Here is a 22,445-nt window from a genome sequence, read left to right on the forward strand (position 1 = left end):
ATGATGACATATAAACATTCGGCCATAATAAGATTTTGGGCCTTGAGGATTAATTTCATTTCATGGAATTTTAGTTGAAAATTCTTAATGGGCCTTTCTTATGTTATCATGAACAAATGAAGAAAATTCTAGAAACACCTTCTAGAAGGGCTGCACGTCCGACATAGCAAAAGCGAGACAAATTTTGTGCATTAATGTATGAAGATACTTGCCAAAAGAAAAAAGAGGAAAAAATTTTCCTCTAGAAGGAAAGTGAGGTGGGCAGCAATTAGAGTCAAGGGAGAAGCAAGATAAAAGAGGAAACAAATCCAAGGACTTGCTTGGCAAATCCTGGCCGTGTGACTCAATAGGGTGAAGGGCAATATTAGCTCATGAATATGTGATATTCTAAAGAAGAGGAAACTATCTTATTGAAGGTAATCCCTCCCCTATAAATAGAGGCATCATTCTCATTGTTTATTCATTCCAGAGTTTTAAAGATTGAGAGCTTCTCTCTCTAGACTTGGCTGCCCCATCTCCCTCTCTCTCTCTCTCTAAGTTCTTTTCGTTTTTGTTTTGGCAACTAGGTCCACATTTGACCTAGTGTTTTAGCTCTTCGACTCTTAGACTTGTTCTTGACTCGTCGTGTTTAAAAGTGCCCACGCACTAATTCCTTCTAATCACGAGTGATTCATGTGATAGAAACTATCGTGGTAACTCAAGATCCCGAGGAACAAAGAAAGACGAGCTACGTGGTGAGACGAACGTTTCAACTTTCCTAAGGCTTCTCAACGTTCAAACTTCACAAAGGTTAGTAAATGAGTAATGCTTTTACTAGTTTTAAATGAACATGTACTTACTCTTTGTCTAGGTTAGTAAAATCGTTTTACTTGTTTAAAAGAAAAATTTTAAATTCTGCCGCTTTCTAGAAGCGTTAAATATTTTCTTAACCCTAGATCAATTCCAACAGCGCCCCTAGACGCGTGCCGACCAGCATCCTCGTCCGCACCACGCCCAGTTGGTGTCTACTCTTCCACTCGCTCCCGAGGCTGAGATACAGGCGCGGTCGCGCCTAACTCGCCCTCTTCGAGCCACTATTCCACTCCACTTGGATCCTCCTCCACGTGCAAGGGAACCTCCCCTAATCCCGAGAAGAGGTCGTGCTCAGAGTCCTGAAGCAAGAGATAGAAATCTATCTCGGGATCCTCAGTTAAGAAGGAGAAGGGAATATCCATCATGCAAAAGTGAAGAGAGAGAGAGAGAGAGAGAGAGAGAGAGAGAAAGTGTAGAGAAAGAGAGAGAGAAAAAGAAAGTAGAAAAAATAGGAGAGTGGTGCCTTGGAAAAAGGGTAAAAAATCCCGTCAAAAGTTGACTTTTCTCGTGCAAACGCGTCACCCGCGCTCGTGGAAATTCTGTGAACCGCGCAACGTGCATCGCATGACACGCGTGCCGCGCCACCTGGGGTGCACGCCGTGTGCCACAAAAAAATATGTGTGTATCCTCGCGACGGTGAGGACTTTGAAAATAAAGTTTCCTCAAACACCCGGCTGAAATGACTGAAAGTTCATCGCCAGGAGCTTCCCGAGCGACGAGCCTTCCGTCATGAGTCGACTAGCAAGTCCTCGTGCTGAAATGAGCCTTGCTCCTCAAGTCGAGTTACTCTCCTAGAGTCGAGCCGTCCTCCTCGAGTCGAAATAACTCCTCAAGTAGAATTACGTGTTCACGAGTCGATTGAGAGTCCTCATGTCGACTTTAATTCCTCGAGTAGAGACTTTTATGTTTCACGCGACTTGCATATGAAATCCTGAGCCCCGAAGGCCCAACGGACCAAATAAACGAAGACCACTAAGGCCCACAAAAGGCCGACCAGTTAGGCGCGCGCCGTGCCAAGCACGCCGCGCGCCCCTCAAGGAGAGCGCGCGCGCGGTCTTGGAAGCGAGGCTTACGCGCATAGCGCATTGCGCGTCGCGTGGGGCACTCTGCACGCCACGCTTGCGCGCCGCGCGCACTGCGCTCCTCTTCTTGGCGGAGCGCGCTCTCCAGTCCCACATGGACGAGTTACAAGCCTCCTAGGCCCCTCCAACTACTATAAATACCCCTTCTCATTGAGGGGGAAGCAATCCTATTCATTCCTATTCATTCTCCTGAATACACACTCTTCTCTCTGCTTCTCTGGATGCCATCTTTGGCTGAAGCGCTTTCTACAAATTCTCTCGTTCTCAGAGGTTCTGAAGCACTCTCGAGGACTCTCGGACGTCGCTCCCTCTGATCAACGCTGAGTCTAGTGCCCAAGCACGCTCCTAGGGTTTTCCAGTGAAAATACCCTACGCGTCTAGCACACTAGACGCGTCCGCGATTTCCGGCAGAAAATCACCTACGCGTCCCTAGGAGTTCTGAGACGTCGCTGAGGACTCCTCCGTGCTCCACCTCCTTCGTCGAGAACGCCTTCTAGGCTCCGTGCCCCATACTGCGTTACATACCCCTTGAACTACGTTTCGACATGATCCCACACACGGGTACGTAGGCAGCCTACACAAAAAGGCACGGTCACTCCTCCTATTCACCCCCTCTCTCCTTTGAGAAGCCCTCCGACTGGAGAAAACCCAGCTCGAGACTTTCGAGCTCACACCTTTGGCTCGGGTGCGGCCACTTGGTCCGGCCTTGGGTCGAACCGCCCGAATTTTTAAATAGTTGGTCCGTACGACAACAATAAATATGACAATATTCTCTTGCGCACTAATCAAATTCACATCTCATGTGCAAGTAAATAAAATTAAAGGGTAATGTAGCTAAATAGCCAATTTACAGTTATGAATTTGCAAAATAAGTAAGGTTTGTCTTAATTTAGTGAAATAGCCAAAATGTGCAGTAACTTGCTTTCAATTTCTTTTAACCCAAAATTAATTATTTTTAAAGTGATAAATTGCTTATAATAATCGTCAAAACATATAATATTGGCTGTAAAAAAAATTGAAAACGTAAATTTTGCTACTTTGATGAAAAGTTGAAACATTAGTTATTTTGCTAATCAATAAGTTTCAAATGCCTATTTTATGCAATTTAATTTCCGAAATTAAATCGAGCTTTATGCATTATGTTACTTCGATATTATTTTGATTTGATTAGCTTTGTTTAATTTATTTCATATAATGCTTAATTTAATTTAGTATGATGGTTATCTAATTTAACTGAGAACGCCGTAAATTGCAATTAGAAATTTCATAAAAAAAAATACCTTTGCACAGTAATTAATCCTTATTTTAAAGTGAATAAAATTAACTTTTCAAAATAAGTAAATAAAACTAAATCGAACTCGTGAAGTGTATCGCTTCTATAATATTTGATTGATTTAGTTTTGTTAATCTTATAATTTTTTTCCTAACTTTGGTTCATTTTAATTAGTTATGATGGTAAATTTAATTTACTATTAAAAAAACTATAAATTACACACCGCAGCTTAGAGAGAAGAAGTTTGATCGATCTTAAGGACGAAATTATTCGAAAAATTAAAGATTACAATCATAATCAAGATTTGAGAAAGAGGGTCTACATTTTTTTTTACAACAATTTAGCAATAAGGATATAACCGTAATTTCGTGAAAAGAAAGAAGAAAAAAAATGAACACTCTTTACCCCCATCTCTCCATGATTCATATTGTATCACCACCTACTAGTACTCCCACCGCTCCCTTTTTCTCTCTCTACCATTCGATCTTAAGGACGAAATTATTCGAAAAATTAAAGATTACAATCATAATCAAGATTTGAGAAAGAGGGTCTACATTTTTTTTTACAACAATTTAGCAATAAGGATATAACCGTAATTTCGTGAAAAGAAAGAAGAAAAAAAATGAACACTCTTTACCCCCATCTCTCCATGATTCATATTATATCACCACCTACTAGTACTCCCACCGCCCCCTTTTTCTCTCTCTACCATTCAATCCCCCCGCACTCATGCCGCCATTTCTCTCCCTCCTCTTCCTCCTGTTCTCCCTCTCCGCCGCCTCCCTCCCGGAGTTTCGAGAAGCCCCGGCATTTCGCAATGCCCCGGAATGCCTGTCCCCGGAAAACTCGACTGCGACGATCCACATCGCGATGACGCTGGACGCGACATACCTCCGCGGCTCCGTGGCCGGCATCCTGTCGGTCCTCCAGCACGCGTCCTGCCCGGAGAGCATCGCGTTCCACTTCATCGCGGACCGCCGGCGCAGCCCCCAGTCCCTCCGCCGCACGATCTCCTCCACCTTCCCGTACCTGAGATTCCGAGTCTACCTCTTCGACCCCGACCCCGTGCGGAGCATGATCTCCTCCTCTGTCCGGCGCGCCCTCGAGCAGCCCCTCAACTACGCCCGCATCTACGCCGCCGTGCTCCTCCCCGCCTCCGTCCGCCGCGTCATCTACCTCGACTCCGACCTCGTCCTCGTCGACGACGTCGCCAAGCTCTGGTCCATCCCCCTCAACACCCGCGTCCTCGGCGCCCCCGAGTACTGCCACGCCAACTTCACCGCCTACTTCACCGCCAGGTTCTGGTCCTCCCCTCCCCTCACGGCGGCGCTCCGGGGCCGCCGCCCCTGCTACTTCAACACCGGCGTCATGGTCGTCGACCTCTGGCGCTGGCGCGAGGGCCGCTACACGGAGCGCCTCGAGCACTGGATGCGCGTCCAGAAGCGAAGGCGGATCTACGAGCTCGGCTCTCTCCCACCCTTTCTGCTCGTCTTCGGCGGTGACGTGGAAGGCGTTGAGCACCGCTGGAACCAGCACGGCCTCGGTGGGGATAACCTCCGGGGTCTCTGCCGGGAACTCCACTCCGGTCCGGTCAGTCTTCTCCACTGGAGTGGTAAGGGCAAGCCTTGGCTCCGCCTCGATTCCGGCAGACCCTGCCCGCTTGACTCCCTCTGGGCTCCGTACGATCTCGTCCGCCATAATCCTTTGCTCTCCGACACGTGACCTTGCGAAATGACCGGAAAGGGCATGGCCGCTTCAGGGTGACGCGTGGTAGTGGATGGAGGCGATTTTTGTGATCTGTTGTCTGGTAGTGAAGGCACATTGTGGTAAATATTCGGAATTAAATTATAATTGTATTTTGTACGTAAAGTAGTGTATTTGTTATTTTGTTGGTTAATAGAAAAAGGAAAAGAAAAAGAAGATACCCAGATTGATTTGCTTTGATGATTCCTAAAAAGAAAAAAAAAATTATTTGCTTTGCTTTTCCATAATGTAGTATCTTTGATCTGTCGGCCGCGTTCTTAATTATTATTTTATTATCAAATGAGCAAAATGTTGATGTAGGCGATTTTCGTGATTTGCTCTCAAATGGGGGCACATTTTAGTATAATGAGAACTTAGTGTATTTGTTATTTGGTTGGTTGATTGAAAAAGAAAACACACATGTATATTGCTTTGATTTTTCATTTTGTAGTATGTTTGCTTTGTCGGCAGCGTTATTAATAATTATTCTATTGAAAAAAGAAACGCATTACTGCATGAAATAAAATAGTTATTAATGTATCCACTGCCAAATTGTGGTGAGCTTTTATTTTTTATTTATTTTTTTTTTTTTTTTTGGTTTGCATTGATTATATGCGAAGGAACGTCTGAAAGCATTGAATCGAAATAGCGGGGATTTCTTCGTCTTCTTCTTTTTTATTTTCTTTTTAATAAAGAAAGTTGCAGTTGGTTATCCTTTTCCAACCTTTGTTCTATTTCAATTTTGTACCCTCTTTTTCAAATGTCGCATATAAGTTGTAAGGACTTGGTTTGCTTGAGTGAGATTAAGGTTTATAATAGAGTTCCTATCGAGCTGACATAAATTCCTCGGTAATAAATCACCAATAATAGTAATTTTTAGGTGCCACATTTACACAAAACCATAAGCAGTTTTCAATATAATAGTTTTTTTTTCATCTATAAACTCGTCAATTTTCTTAGTTGGATCTTGTCTTAATTCGAGGATTTTGAATGATAAATATTTATTATCTGAACATTGATAATGTTACGGGATAATTTGCTCAAACGCCGAGCACTGTAGTCGGAATCCCGAGCAGAATACAAAATCCAGCACCGGACTCAGGTAAAATAGACCTAAGAGTTAAACATTGAAGAGGAACGACTCGTTCATAAGATAAGAACGAAACCTACCGATCAGAACTTCGGAGAGAAGAGAAGACCGTAGGTCAAAGACTAGTCAAACCAAAAGAAAACATGTTTCAAATACTTAAACGCACACCTTGACGGTTCAGAAATCATACGAAGAGCAATAACCGTCCACCTCAGCAAGAGGGAAGCGGCAGTTACCCAAAAACAGTCTAGAACGTGGGATTGATCACCCCACGTTCCCCAGAATAACCGTCCGAACCCACGACCGTGTGAAGAAGAAAGCAACCCCAGACGAGTATAAATAGGAACTTACGAAGATTCTCAAAGGGAGGGCACTCTTGAATACTTTTCTTATTTTTTTTCTATTTAGGACCTCTTGTAAACATTGCTCTCTTATATTAGATTCGTCGGTATACAGAGAAAGTCTTGCCTAAACCACCTTTGTACTCGGAGTTCACCTACTCGGAGTCTGTGTATTTTCGTAAGATATTGTTGTACTAGTTTTACAGGTCAACAGTTGGCGCTAGAAGGAGGGGGACACGCTGAAGAATATGGCTAGCTCGTCCACACCCGTGAACGCTGTCTCCAACCAGGAAACGGAGATAGAGCACCATAACCGCACCCTGCCTCTCACCTTGGAAGAAATAGTTGAGCTTCTTCCGGAACCTAGCCTCGAAGAACAGTTCAGGCAGATGCAAGAGCGTCTCTCGGTTCTAGAGGCGAGTAACAAAGAATTGAAGAGGAGGTTGCAGGCAAGGAAAGTCACACTGCGAAGTGCAGTAGTGATCCCAGACGAAGAACCCTCGCACGGATCAGGGAAAGAACCCGTTGAGCAGGATCCGCAGGTTAAGAAACCTCGAAAACATGCTAAAGATCGATATGAGAGGGTGGAAGATGACTCTGAATCCGAGAAGGAGCAGTCCAGTCAGGAAAAGATTCCTAATCGGTACCAGCCTACTATGGATAAAGGTCATTCAAACACTTTCAGAAATAGCATGGGAAGCTCGGAAACTGAAGACAGCGCGAGCACCAACAAAACAAATTTTAGAAGATTGGAGTGTCGAATCGAAGAGGTGGCCCTAGGTCAGAAGGAGTCTATCCCGAAAGTTGGAGAAGCTGTCTCCCCTTTCACAGCACGCGTGTTAGAACACCCGTTGCCTGATCGTTTCAGGATGTCAAGCTTCCCAATATACGATGGAAAGACCGACCCGGGAGACCATCTAAACACTTTTTCTTCTTAGATGCTGTTGCAAGGGGCAGGACCAGAAGTTATGTGCAGAGCGTTCTCTATCACTCTAACTGGCTCAGCCAAAAGGTGGTATAGAAAACTAAAGCCAAACTCCATAGGATCCTGGAAGCAGTTATCCAGAAAATTCATGGAACAGTTTGTCGGCTCCAGCTCGGGGAAAACTCCCAAAGAAAGGCTGCTAGCGGTGAGACAAGCCCATGATGAATCATTGAAAGATTTTATTAATCGCTACTCGGAGCAAGCTCTTCAGGTTGACGATCTGAATGAAGATTTTAAGCTCTTCGGGATCTCCTCCGGCGTCCGAACCGAATCAGAGTTCTGGTGGTCACTTCAGAAGACTAGTCCAAAGGACTACAACGATTTCCTGAAGAGAGCTCAGAAATATATCAACGCGGAGGAAGCAAGGTTGGCGGCAAGAAAAGCAAAGCCACCGAAGAATTACCAAGAAGAGCACAGGGAGCGACATTCTGAGGATAACCGCCCACCCAAGAAGAGCCGGTCTGGAGCAAGACCCCTGAAGCCTTTTTCCAGTAAGTTTGATAAATATCATAAACTCAATACCCCGATAGAGGAGATATTTAGTCTTACACAGGACAAAGAAGATTTCCCTAAGCCCAGGCCGATCAAGAAAGATATCTCAAAGAGAGATAAAACAAAATATTGTGCTTTCCACGCGGACATCGGTCACCGCACTGCTGACTGTTTCAACCTCAAAGAAGCTATAGAAGCTTTGATCCGAAGAGGAGCGTTGAAGAAATTCAAGGCCGAGCACGGGGATCAAGAGGAACAAAAAGGTGAGGCGTATGCTGAAATCTCGCTCATAGTCGGAGGACCACATGTGGGAGGAACTTCAAGGAGCGCTCAAAAGAGCTATGTAAGAGAGGCCTACGCGGGACCCCGACAAATCTTGTTTACAGCCGAACAAAGGCCTAACAAGATAGCCAAACCTAGCTCGGAGCCGATCACCTTTACAGCAGAAGATGCTCGGTGGGTAATGTTCCCTCACAATGATCCACTAGTCATATCAGCTCTTATCGGAAACAGGAATGTACACCGAATATTGGTGGACACTGGGAGTGATGTCGACGTGCTCTATGAAGACACATTCAACAAAATGGGTCTTAAGCAAGACGCATTAGCTCCTTCTCCTGAAAATCTCTATGGTTTCACAGGAGACTCAATCCATCCCAAGGGAGTAGTCCAACTCCCAATAACTGTAAGAGAGAACCCGAGAAGTAAAACCGCTAACACAACATGGGTGGTAGTTCCGGGAAAATCTTCGTTCAACGCGATCATTGGCAGGCCAACTTTGCAGTCCCTTGGGGCCACCGCTTCTGTGGAATATTTGAAGATGAAGTTTCTTACCGAGCACGGGGTAGGCAAAGTAGTCGGAACTCAAGCTATCGCAAGAAGTTGTTATGCGAATTATCTCAAAGAAAGTCAGTACAAAGATGTCCACAAAGTTATGATGATCGACTCAGACTTCGACCCACGCCTTCCAAGTCGAAAAGAAATTGGCCCAGGAGATGAAGTCGAGGAGGTCACTCCGGATCTGAAACAACCTGAAAAGAAACTCAAGGTTGGAAAATATCTTGAATCAGGTACCAAAAATAACTTAATTTCTCTTTTGTCTAATAACTTAGACATATTTGCCTGGTCACAGTCCGACATGACAGGGATAGATCCTCAAATAACATGTCATAGGTTAAATATAGATCCTAAGGAAAAACCTATTAGGCAAAAGAGAAGGGCGTTAAACTCCGAGAGGTATATAGCCTTAAAAGAAGAAGTAGATAAGCTAATCTCTAACGGGTCGATAAAAGAAGCTAAGTATCCAAAATGGGTAGCCAATCCCGTCTTGGTCAAGAAACCTAACGGGAAATGGAGAACTTGTGTAGATTTCACAGATCTAAACAAGGCTTGCTCAAAGGATAGTTTCCCAATGCCAAGAATAGATCAATTAGTAGACGCCACAGCAGGTCATGAAATTTTAAGCTTCATGGATGCCTACTCTGGCTACAATCAAATCCCTATGTATGGTCCCGACCAGGATAACACAGCATTTATAACTGACCGAGGACTATACTGCTACACAGTAATGCCCTTCGGATTAAAAAATGCTGGAGCAACATACCAAAGATTAGTAAATCGTATGTTCGCTGAATTACTCGGGATTACGATGGAAGCATACATTGATGATTTACTGGTTAAAAGCCGAAAAATAAATGAACATACGGACGATCTTAGAAGATCATTCGAACTCTTAAGACAATATCGCATGAAATTGAATCCTCTAAAATGTACGTTCGGTCTCTGCAGGTAAATTCTTAGGTTTCATCGTTCATGAACGAGGCATCGAAGTAAATCCAGAGAAGATCACAGCCTTAAGGAACATGACACCACCGCGGAACATAAAAGAAGTGCAAAAGTTGACAGGGTGCATAGCTGCATTAAGCCGTTTTATTTCAAGATCAACCGATCGAAGTATTCACTTCTTTAATGCGCTTAGAGGCTCCAAGGAATTTGAATGGACCAAGCAATGTGATGAAAGTTTCAAGTCTCTAAAGGAACACTTGGCATGGCCTCCTACTTTAAGAAAAGTACGGGAAGGAGAGCCCCTGGAAATTTACTTAGCCGTATCGGAGCATGCAGTAAGTTCAGCGTTAATCAAGAATGAGGGAAAACACCAGGTCCCGGTTTATTATACTTCGCGACATCTCAACGAGGCGGAAGGAAGATACCCGGAGCTTGAAAAGCTAGCCTTCGCCCTCATCACCGCTTCTCGGAAGCTGAAACACTATTTCCTTGCGCATCTGATTACAGTCCTTACCAATTTCCCGCTACGCCAGGTGCTGCAAAAACCCGATGTGTCCGGAAGATTAATGAAATGGTCGATCGAGCTGACACAATATGATATACGCTTCAGCCCCCGACCAACAATCAAAGGACAAGCAGTAGCTGACTTTATTGCAGAATTCACGTACAGACCAATTGATTTTCCAGTTTGGGACATGTACGTAGATGGAGCAGCCAACGAAAAGGGGTCCGGAGTCGGGATTGCGCTATCCAGTCCAGAAGGAGACAAGGTAAAATTTGCTTTAAAATTCGATTTCAATGCTTCAAACAATGAAGCTGAGTACGAAGCTATGATACATGGGCTACAAATAGCAAAAGATTTAGAAATCAAAAAGCTCAAAGTATATTCGGATTCTCAGTTAATTGTTAATAAAATGAAATTTGAATTTCAGGCAAAAGGCGAAAAGATGTCGCTATATGCCGAGAAAGCCAGAAATCTGGCGAACGAATTCGAACTTTGCGAAATCACCCAAGTCCCCAGAGCCATGAACAAAGAGGCTGATGCATTAGCAAAGTTTGCCACCCAAGGATCCGACTCAAAGTCAATCCCAGTCATCAAGATTGGGCAACCTAGCATTGAGCAGGCTCCCCATGTGCTTCAGGTCGATCAACGAAAGTGATGGCAAACTCCGATCAGGGAGTACTTGCAGCACGGAGCTCTGCCTCAAGATAAAAATGAGGCTAGAAGCTTGAAATTCAGAGCTGCTCGGTATTTCTTAGAAGGTCAAAATCTCTACAAAAGAGGATTTTCTCAAGCTCTCCTCAAATGTCTAGACGAAGACGAAGCTGAATACACTCTTAAGGAGATCCATGAAGGGATATGCGGAAGTCACATCGGATGCGAGGCATTGGCACAGAAGATCATCCGGCAAGGACTCTACTGGCCGACACTGAAAGCCGACGCCCGGCACATGACACAAAGATGCGTCAAGTGCCAGAAGTTCTCTAACATCCCGAGGATCCTTCCTAATCCACTCATCTCCCTCTCATGCCCGATTCCATTCGCAGAATGGGGAATAGATTTAATTGGAGCATTGCCGACAGGCCGAGGTGGATGCAGGTACGCGATTGTAGCCATCGATTATTTTTCAAAATGGGTCGAAGCCGAGCCTTTGAATAAAATAACCGCTCATGCAATTGAGAAATTTGTATGGAAAAACATTATTACTCGGTTTGGGATACCAGTCAAAATCGTATCCGACCAGGGAACTCAATTTGACTGCGATTCCTTCAAGAGTTTCTGTGAAAAATATGGCATTAACAAGGTTTTTTCTACTCCAGTCAGACCAAAGTCCAATGGATTGGTAGAAGCCGTCAACAAAACAATAAAGCACGGCCTAAAAACAAAGTTAGACGAACAGAAGTCGGAGTGGGTGGATATACTCCAAGAAGTCCTCTGGTCATACAGAACCACCAAGCACTCCGCAACTGGCGAAACACCTTTCTCCCTCGCATACGGTTCTGACGCGGTTATCCCGACCGACGTTATGATACCAACAGTGAGAAGAGAAACCTACTCAACAGAGGTAAACAACAAAATTTTGAGAATTAGTCTAGACTTGCTAGAAGAAAAAAGAGAAAAAGCCAGATTAAGAAATCTCGCTAACCAACAAAAAGTTACTCGGTACTTCAACAGGAAAGTCCGACCAAGATCTTTCAAAGTCGGCGACAAAGTCCTCAGAAGAGTTTTTCTCCACACCAAAATTCACCAGGAAGGAGCCTTCAACGCAAACTGGGAAGGACCCTACATCATCCGAGAAGACTTCGGGAACGGGGCATACCGATTACAACAGTTGAGCGGTGATATGGAGAAAAACCCCTGGAATGCCGAGCACCTTCGACGATTCTACGTTTAAGAATTTTCATTTCAAACATTCAAAAAGCGGCTTTGTTGCATGTATTGTATTTACAATTTAAAAAGCGGCTTGGTCGCATGTACTTATGATTTTCAAAATTAGTTTATCCTTCGTTCATTCATATTTTTCTAGTCGGTGCTTAGTCACATAGTTTTTACAATTCACAACAAAACAAACTAGGCGGCAGAATGATTAGCAAACAGTTCTTTTCTAAAGAAAAATTATATATATATTTTCTTCTTCAGAAAACTTAAAACAGGTGAAACTATTGTTTTAAATACTTTCTACTTAGTTATACTTTGTTTTGCCAATATCAGACAATCGACTCCGACCACCGGAAAAATATGTTAAACCTAAAAAGAAATTAATCACATGATCCGACCACGGATCAATTGTTCAAGACCCAAGCGGGTTACAAAAAAATCATTACATATTAAGAGGATCCGACCACGGATCAATTGTTCAAAACCCAAACGGGTTACAAGAAAAAGAAAAAAAAAAACAAGATGGACAAATAAAATTCCTTGTCCTAATCGCCTCCTCCCTCCTGATCGTCGATGGCTCTTGACTCCGAGTCCTCATCAAGATCCGTAGTATCCAAAGTAGGATTCTTCGGTCCAAGGATCCGAACGGCTTCGTTTATTCCAGCGGTATAAAGATCATCGCGCATGTTGCGATAATCCTCGAAAGCTTTATACTCTTCCACTGCCGCCAAGCGAGCTGCCTCGAGATCGGCTTGAAATTTATGCGGAAGCTCCGACCGAACCTTCGCCACTTCGTCCCTAGCCGCGTTCCTCTCCTTGAGAAAACGATCATTCCGTTGCCTCAAAGATGTGAGCTCGGAGCCTAGTAATCCGACAAGGCCGACCACCCCAATGAAGCTCTGTGGTGATCAAAAAGGTTAGCTGCGAAAACCTTCAAGGAAAGGAACGAAATACCGACTAGATAAATAAAAACTTACCGAAACCACGGAGTCGGTGACTTGGTTAAGCCTCTCTAAAGGCTCGGACCCGAGAACCGCCTGGACCTTCTCGGCAGGAAGATGCTCGTGAAGGAAGGTAACGATCGGAGTGAGGTGGTCGGATGCAGAAGAAGTCTCGATCAGGCTTTTCCCCGGAGAAGAGCTCGGATGTTCCGAGACCTTGGAAGTAGACGGAGCCGCCCGTTTGCCCGCAGAAGAAGCCTTGGAGGCTTTAGTGCGCTTCGGGTTTGTGGGGACCTGGTCGGGAGCAGCTCTCTTCTTCGCCCTCTGTGCGATTTTTGTTAAAAAAAATAAGGGTAAAAACAGAAAGTAAGAACGAGCAAATGTTTAAAACTAGAGCATATGCGATTTGATAAGAGAAAAATAGAATGCTCACTCGAGTATGGATAATAATAGTACTGATCAAGTAAGTCTGGGTCCAACAACACAAATGTCGACCGATCAGCCTCCGAAATGTCAAAGATCTCGGAATGGAGTGGCCGCTCGTCCTCGGGATATTGTGGAAGGGAACCTGGAATCAAACATAGAATGTATGAGGAAACCGGAACAAAGAAAAACCTGGTCCGATTTATCAAACAAGCATTCTGAACCAGAGTCACACCTAGTTCCGAGAACGAAGCTCTTATGGGGCACCTATCGTAGAATGAGTTCCCCTCAACCCAAAAGAAATAATCCTTCCAATTTTTCTGGCTGGAAGGGAGACGGGTAACCACTCTAGATTGGTCATCATGGGCCCGAGCATAATAATAACCATGTTGCCCTGGAGCCGACTTAAGCAAATAATATTGCGAAAAATCTTGTAAAGTGACGGGGCGATCGTAAATTTTCGCCCATAGCACAGCCATCCCAAAAATATTTTATACACATTGGGGACGAGCTGAGTAGGAGAACAACTCAGGTCAGAAACGAACTGAGAAATGAGAGGATGCATCGGTAATCCTCCGATCACATTCAAGATAGCCTTATTGAACGCTATCTTCCCGGCAGGAGGCTGATCGGCCCTCTCATTTTCTAAAGGTGCCTAGATGATAATTCCTTCCGCAATCTCAAATTCCTCCCTCAGGTCTTGTATATATCTCTCGGTAACCCGAGAAGTCCAAACTTTAGCCGAAAACTGGCCCTCTTTCCGTTCAAAAACCAAGGCCTCATCCTCTTCCTTCGGGAGATCGACCCCAAAAGTCCTCCCGCTCGGACCCGGAGTGCCTTGAGAATAGCCATCTTCTCGGTCTTGCGAAAGGGAAAGGCTCTTCGTGTCATGAGATTCCGACTCGCTCCCCCTCGAAGAAGCGGACGAGGACGATATCTCCAAAACCATGGTATCCCTACATGACAGGGAAGACGAGTCAAAAACCCTTGCCTCGTTATCAATCCCCTCGGACTCAGGACTAGGATACACGCATGATTCTTCATAAGCGATTACGGGACGGTCCCATCCGATCTCTGGGACATGGTACCAAACTCGACTCCTGAGGAAAGTGAACGTGGTCCCATCCAACAAAATAACACTATCGGGGTCGGGCTCCGATCGCCGAACGACACGGGGGTCGAAACTCAAATCAGGACGCGCAAGTCCTCTCATGTCCCTAAGGAAGTCGAGAAACTATGATCCCTAAGTCCGGAGGGTCCGAATACGAGAAGTAAAGGAAAGTACAGATCACCGAGTAACGACCTTAAAACAAAAAGAAATATATCGGATTAATGATAAAGAAACCTTACCCACAAGATCGAAGGTCGGAAGATCTGAACAGAAAAAACGAGAGAACTAGGAGCACAGTCCGAATAGGCCGATCAAGCCGAGAACGCGCTAAGAGTAAAATCTAGAAGAAAATGTGGAATGAATCCAAAAACTTAGGAAAAGCCTTATATAAAGGCGGCATGAACGGCTCAGATTAAGCGTATCCAAGAAGCCACTCAAATCTGACCCTCCAAATGAAGCGACGTAACGATTCAATACGATCAAACCAAACGACGTCGTAAGACGCCTCGAACTAAAAGAGAATGTGGGGATGGTACTCGGAAGATAAGCAAAGATGAACACGGCCTCTCAAACCGCCGAAATAGTTCCTTACCATTTTTGCAAAAATATTAAGAAACTGGAGGGCTGCTGTTACGGAATAATTTGCTCAAACGCCGAGCACTGTAGTCGGAACCCCGAGCAGAATACAAAATCCAGCACCGGACTCAAGTAAAATAGACCTAAGAGTTAAACATTGAAGAGGAACGACCCGTTCATAAGATAAGAACGAAACCTACCGATCAGAACTTCGGAGAGAAGAGATGACCGTAGGTCAAAGACTAGTCAAACCAAAAGAAAACATGTTTCAAATACTTAAACGCATACCTTGACGGTTCAGAAATCATACGAAGAGAAATAACCGTCCACCTCAGCAAGAGGGAAGCGGAAGTTACCCAAAAACCGTCTAGAACGTGGGATTGATCACCCCATGTTCCCCAGAATAACCGTCAGAACCCACGACCGTGTGAAGAAGGAAGCAACCCCAGACGAGTATAAATAGGAACTTACGAAGATTCTCAAAGGGAGGGCACTCTTGAATACTTTTCTTATTTTTTTTCTACTTAGGACGTCGTGTAAACATTGCTCTCTTATATTAGATTCGTCGGTATACAGAGAAAGTCTTGCCTAAACCACCTTTGTAGTCGGAGTTCACCTACTCGGAGTCTGTGTATTTTCGTAAGATATTGTTGTACTAGTTTTACAGGTTAACAGATAAATATAATTTTTATACTATACAAAATTCGTCGATAACATTCAGTAAATTATGTTTAGTTGGGTAGAGAGTTAAGAATAGCTATACATTTTGATCGCGAAGAAAAAAAAAAAAAAAAAACTCTTCGTCCATATAGTTTTGGATGTTTAAATATTGAAGAAAGGTCTAAATGAGCCGAGCCAAGCACGAGGCTTGCAAAAGCATCCATGCGAACCGACCCATTCCCATACCTCAGATGTTGGAAAGTTCATAAATTTATGTTAAAATCGTTTGTAAATTAAGGAGCTAAGGAGTCGATGATTGGATTGATCGACGTGTAAAATTCAATTTTGTGAACACCTGAATTCCAAGTAATATAGCGCTTTTGTGTAATTTGTTTTCAAATTTCGAATATGAGTTTTAAGTATGTGTTTGGTAAGATAATACATGGAAATTTATAAGCGAAAGAATTCTAATAGGATTAATTACATATTTTTCCTCTGAACTCCTACACGCTTAACAACTTACTATGTGATGTCTAAAATTGTGCAAATATGCCCTTGTAATCCTACACGTCTCCGAAAGTAGTCCTTCGGTCAAGTTTTATTTAATGTCTAGGTCACGTGAAAAGTGTTTCGAGGGTAATTTGGTAATTGTAGTTAAAAAAAGATATACATCATTAGTTAATTATGTTAATAGTATTTTATTATTTAACAGCAATATCAAATATATACATTAAACTTTTTTCTCTCTATGTTACCTACGAGAGTTCTTTTCTCCCATTCTTTGGGTGTTTATTGCAGACTCCTTGCATTAGGATGGAAGACATGATTGGCAAACTCTAAGGAGTCACCCTCACCAGAGAGGAGAGATTGTAAATTTGGACGATGCGTTGATTCAGAGTGGGATGGAAGAGGTCCGGTTCAGCCTCTTCGGGAAACTTCTCACGGCCAAACCGGTACAGCTGAATTTTTTCAAGGACCTCTTCACCTCACTCTGGAATCCAAAGGACCGTGTCGACATCTCCCAAGTCGCTACTGACAAATTTCTGTTCAATTTCAGCAAGGAAGACGACATGAAATGGGTCTTAGCGAACGAACCATGGCATTTCGACAAAGCCCTGCTCATTCTTAAGCAGCCGGACCGGGATTTTGACTCGGACAGTGTTTTCTTCACCAAATCTGGGTTCAGATCCACTCCTTGCCCATTTTTTCTATGACCAAATCTATTAGTCTCTCGGTCGGAAAGCAGATCGGAGAAGTGTTGGACATTGACGAGAGAGGCCACTGTTATGGGTGCTTCATCCGAGTTTGCGTCCGCTTCGATGTCCGTCTCCCCCTGAAACGTGGTACAAAAATCAAATTGGGGGTCTAAGGGGGAGGTGATCTGGAGGGATTTCAAATACGAAAAACTTACGGCCTTCTGCTTTGGGTGTGGATTGCTCACCTATACGGTGAAGGATTGCCCTCAACCAAGCTCGTTGATGATGAAAGATAAAGGTTCCTTCCCCTTTGGGTCGTTTTTGTGTGGGTCTAATTTCAGACCTAACCAGAACAAGGCTCCAATGATCCCCAAGTCTCGGAACCTGACTCGAGGCGGACAGGGTACCCAGGCACACCCCAGCATACGTTCTCCAACGACCTCCAAGCCTAGCGCGGTGGCGGCTAGCCCACTAATTTCCACAGACGAAGCAAGGCGGCTTCCCCTTCTGACGAACGCACGTAATTCAGCGTTTTTCGGCCAGTTCTTGGCAACAACCCCAGTGCTAATCCCTAGCGAGTCAACGAATCTCTCCCCCGCGATCCAAGGCGAATCTCTCGCGCCTCAAGCGACTCTCACGGGTGACGAGCTCAAATCGGGGAAGTACGTAACTGCTGAGAGGATTTTGGGGGATTCTGATTTTCAAATCCACACAAGGAAATCGTGAGTCTAAATGAAGATTTGGACCCAAACCCGACCTATCTCATGGACCTAGGTGACTTTCAATTTAACCCGAACCCGACCCACTTTAATCACCCAATTTTTTCGCAGAGTCCACATTCGTCCCCCATAGCCGACGAAAAAGAAAAAGGGTCTTCTTCCCCGATTAAACAGAACGATCCCCCATACCTTTCTCTCCCCATCGTCATCGGAACCACAAATGAGAGGAGAAAGGCCAGCGGCGCTACTTGGAAGAAAAGGGCAAGGGAGGGCCCGTGTGGGTCCTCTGTGGCTAGCTCTCGAACCGGGATGATGAAGATGAAGAGGAATGAGGTATCTTCCGGCGAAAGTGAAAAAGAAGAGAAGTAGAGGAAGGTAGTGGATGATGATGTCATCTCCACATTGGTATCGACGGAGGCTGCGACCCAGCCTCGCCGGGTCCAATGAATTGCCTGGTCTGGAATTCGCGGGGGGCGGGGAGGTCCATGGCATTCCTGAAGCTTCGAAAGATGCTTCAACAGCTCTCCCCGGGGGTGGAATTTGTGTGCGAAACCCACCTTTCCAGTCAAAAAGCACGTGACATTAGCGGTAGACTCGGTTTCTCCCACTGCTTGACGATCGATAATAGGGACCGGAGCGGTGGGTTGGTCATGTTGTGGAAGGATGAATGGGTAGTGGAGGTGAAGAGCTACTCGTCGTGGCACATCGACTCTCGTGTCTCTGACCCAGTTGGTCGTTGTTTTTTATTCACGGGAATATACGGCCATCCCCGTCCGGAGGAACGATGCCACTCGTGGGAGCTTCTTCGGCGTCTCTCGGCTCTAGATAACCTTCTGTGGTGTTGTGCAGGGGATTTCAATGAGATACTAGAGTTCAGAGACAAGGAGGGTGGCTCGCTTCGAGTCTGCCAAGGTATGTACGACTTCACCGATTGTCTGGATTTTTTGTGAGCTACGGGATCTGGAATTTTCAGGTGATAGAATGACTTGGCAAAACGGACAACACGGGGAGGCATCGATTCGGGAAAGGCTGGATAGGGCGGTGGCTAGCGACTCCTGGGTCAGCCTCTACCCAAATTTTGAGGTGGTCCACAGAGAGTTTTGGGGATCGGATCATCGAGTGATTAAATTCTTTTAGACCCTAAGAAGGCATCTAGAGCAGAAAAAACACACCCGTTTCGTATCGAACCACGGTGGTTCACGGATAAAGAGACCCTGGAAGTGGTAAAGAATTCCTGGGACTCCTCACTACATGCCGGGAGCGCTCATTCCCTCGTCAATTTTATGAAAAAGTGTGGTAAGGACCTTCGGGGGTGGAGTTCGAGCAAGTTTGGTAAGATTCTGAGCAGGATAAAGGAAGCTCAGGAACACAGTACTCACCTTCGTGCCGGGGACCGGTCCAAAGCCAATCTGGAACACATCGCCGACGCGAAAAAAACTCTCTCCAACCTTCTAGTGGCTGAGGAACATTACTGGAAGCAACAGGCTCATTCGGAGTGGTTAAAAGCGGGCGATATGAATACTAAGTACTTTCACCCAAGAGCGAAGAGTCGGAAAAAGAAGAATATGATTAAGGGACTTGAAGACGATCTTGGGGTTTGGAATGACAATGAATCAAATGTGGAGGAGATTGTCAAAAAATACTTCACCTCGATCTAAATCGTCGCAGCCTACAAATAAAGATTTCGAGCCCTTCATCGAGGCGATCAGGTCGGGATTCAACGAGTCGTAGCGGGCAGCGCTTGAGTCCCCTTTCACCAATAAAGACGTCAAGTGAGCGGTCTTCGGAATGGCCCGGGATAAGTCACCGGGACCGGACGGTTTTCACATGGTTTTTTTTAAAGCATGGGACATAGTGGGGGGCGAGGTGACTCGGGTTTGTCTCGAAGTGCTCGACGGCTCCGCATCGGTTAAAGCATTTAGTCAGACTTTCGTCACGCTCATCTCGATGATCAACAACCCAAGGAGGTTAGCGGATTTTAGACCGATAAGCCTCTGTAACGCGATTTATAAAATAATCAAGAAGACTGTAGCTAATTGGCTAAAATTCTTCCTTGACCCTATCATCTCTCAAAGCCAAAGCGCCTTCATCCCAGGAAGGTTGATCACTGACAATGTGACGGTGGCGTTTGAGCTCCTACACTCGATGGGTAAGAAGAAGAAAGGCTCTAGTGGTTGGGTTAGCCTCAAACTCGATATGAGCAAGGCATACGACAGAGTAAAGTGGAGTTTTGTTATAGCCGTGTTGCGCAAACTCGGTTTCAACAACAAATGATGAGGTATTATTCTCGACTGCCTCTCATCTCCGGTATATTCATTTATCATTAACGGTGTGTCACGCGGAGAGGTGATGTCGGAGCGGGGGCTTCGGCAAGGCTGCCTCTCTCGCCATATCTTTTTTTGTTGTGCGCTGATGGTCCCTCTTCTCTTCTCTCTTCTACGACGATGAACGGGGACTTTCTGGGTTTTTCAGGCAGCCGATGGGGACTTCGGGTTACCCATCTCTTTTTCGCCGACAACTCGATGCTTTTTTTCCGTGCGAGACAGAGGGATATTATGACAATCAAATGAGTCCTAGATCTCTATGCCAAGGCCTCGGGGTAGCGTATAAACTTCCAGAAATCCACCATGAACTTCAGCCCTAACGTCGAGGAGCGGACGAGACAAGACTTAGCGGGCTTGTTAGGGGTCTCGTGTGCGAATGTCCACGACAAGTATCTTGGGTTCCCTTGTTTGATACGGAGAGAGAAGAAAACCGCCTTCAGATTGGTACGGGACAGAGTGTGGAGAGGCCTACCACAGTGGAAGGGCAAGATGTACTCACACATCGGAAGGGAGACGCTCATTAAAGCCGTCACGCTCGCCCTCTCAACGTACTCGAGGGGGATTTTCCGGATTCTGGTCTCACTTTGCCGAGAGATGGAGTCGATTATGGCACGGTTTTTGTGGGGAGGCGATCATACACAACGTAAATTACACTAGAGGTCGTGGAAGAAGCTGTGCAGGCCGAAGGAGCAAGGTGGGCTCGGATTCAAAGATCTCCGGAAATTCAATAAAGCGAAGTTGGTGAAACAGGCTTGGCGGGTCCTATCTTGTCCTTCTTTGCTTGCAGCCCGTGTTTTGAAAGCTAAGTATTTTCCTAGTGTCCCTTTTCTTGAAGCTAAGGTCCCGAACTCGGCCTCTCACTTGTGGCGGTCGCTAGTGTGGGGCAGGGAAATCATCGAGGAGCGGCATCGGTGGATGGTTGGGGATGGTCATATGATCCAGATCTTCAAGGACAAGTGGGTTCTGCTGCCCACAAAGTTCAGACCAATCATAAAACCGACGACTTTAAATGAGGACCTGACAATAAATTCGCTCATCGGTGGAGAGCGATTCGCTTGGGATGACTCGGGGCTGGACGAGGTGTGTTGGCCGGTTGATCACGGGACAATCAGAAGTATTCCCCTTAGCCATAACCCACCCTCAGATCGAATCATATAGCATTACAAAGAGTGTGGGGAGTACTCAGTGAAGTCCGGCTATCGACTCGCGACGAGGCAAGATGAGACTACGGCGCCCTCCTCTACCTACACGCAACTTTGGAACAAGATTTGGAAGCTTCAAACTCCACCGAAGGTGAGGGTGTTTATGTGGAGGGCCTTAAATGAGTGTTTGCCGACGTCCGAGGCGCTGCAGCGGCGGGGCGTTAATTGCCCTAATATCTATCTCTTGTGTGGGAAGGTGGAGACAGTGGCTCATGTGCTGATCGAGTGTAGACAGACAAGAAAGGGCTGGAAAGAATCGGTCATTCAAGATCATATTCTGACGCGCGATGGGGCAATCTTTTGGGACTACGTGGAGCCGATCTTGAATGCACCAATGGGCTAGGATGGCGCGGTATTCATCACGATCTGCTTTTTACTGTGGAATTCTCGCAACAACCACATTCATGGGTCGGAGATCCCTCCGCCGGAGAACGTTCACACCGCAGCCAATGAGTGGCTCATGGCATTCAATGAAGCTCACGATCGATGCGGACAGAGGAAGAGCGGGTGAGGTAGGGAGATGGTGAGATGGTTTCCACCGAGTTCGGGTGAGATGAAACTCAATACTGATGCCGCCATTCCTAGTTTGGGGGCAGGGTCTGGGTTCTCAAGTGTTGTCTGGGGCAGTGATGGGAGGGTAGTGGCGGCCTTCAGCAGTAAGGTTTCCAATGTTTTTGACCCCCTGGTGGTAGAGCTGATAGCCTTGAGAGAAGGTTTATCTTTTGCCCAACGCCGCGGTCTTCGTATCAGTGTGGCGGAAAGCGACAACCAACTCGCTATCAAGGCCGTCAACAATGACGGTCCCTGTCCTATTGTTGTTGAAGCGGTAGTGGTGGAGATTCGTCGCCTCCTCCCCGACGTCGGTGTCACTGCGTGCTCTTTCACCCCCGGGATGGAAATAAAGTAGCTCATGTTTTGGCTACTAAATCCTTTTATTTTCAATCAAATGTTGAATGGTTGAACGAGTGTCCTTCTTGTATTAACGGTGTTGTCGAGGCTGATTTAGTCCCGGCTTTTTAATGAGAATGCCACTCCAGTTTTTTTAAAAAAAGTATTTTATTATTTAACAATAAATTGAATATACAAACACCATAATTCGATAATTGGGATATCCTCATAACCTATCATGATCTTCTTAGCTCTTCTTCTTCTTAGGGGGATTGTAGATTTTTTTTTTCTTTTTGGGGGATTGGCTTTGGATTCGATCCTCAGATTTGGTCTCCAGATCTAATGTAGCTTTATCTCTATCCAAATTCCCTTAGCCTTAGGC

General features: G+C 45.3%; 3 protein-coding genes across 3 annotated transcripts; all 3 read left to right on the forward strand.

The window, feature by feature from the left end:
- Positions 1 to 3,749: 3,749 nt before the first annotated feature.
- Positions 3,750 to 5,386, forward strand: LOC149402406 (putative galacturonosyltransferase-like 3). Its single transcript, XM_089609201.1, has one exon. It carries the CDS (start codon positions 3,937 to 3,939, stop codon positions 4,927 to 4,929), a length of 993 nt encoding a protein of 330 aa, XP_089465327.1. The 5' UTR covers positions 3,750 to 3,936; the 3' UTR covers positions 4,930 to 5,386.
- A 2,935-nt stretch (positions 5,387 to 8,321) lies between these two features.
- Positions 8,322 to 9,650, forward strand: LOC149402407 (uncharacterized). The gene is made up of 3 exons (XM_089608364.1): positions 8,322 to 8,906; positions 8,991 to 9,094; positions 9,647 to 9,650. Exons 1-3 carry the CDS (start codon positions 8,322 to 8,324, stop codon positions 9,648 to 9,650), a joined length of 693 nt encoding a protein of 230 aa, XP_089464490.1.
- An 8,484-nt stretch (positions 9,651 to 18,134) lies between these two features.
- LOC149402408 (uncharacterized) lies at positions 18,135 to 19,307 on the forward strand. Its single transcript, XM_089608365.1, has 3 exons — positions 18,135 to 18,381; positions 18,499 to 18,561; positions 18,787 to 19,307. Exons 1-3 carry the CDS (start codon positions 18,135 to 18,137, stop codon positions 19,305 to 19,307), a joined length of 831 nt encoding a protein of 276 aa, XP_089464491.1.
- The last annotated feature ends 3,138 nt before the right edge of the window (positions 19,308 to 22,445 follow it).

This window comes from Urtica dioica, chromosome 3 (assembly GCF_054948205.1).
Source record: "Urtica dioica subsp. dioica isolate 48M chromosome 3, U.dioica_male_clone48M_v1_H2, whole genome shotgun sequence".
In the NCBI taxonomy this organism is placed as follows: domain Eukaryota; kingdom Viridiplantae; phylum Streptophyta; class Magnoliopsida; order Rosales; family Urticaceae; genus Urtica; species Urtica dioica.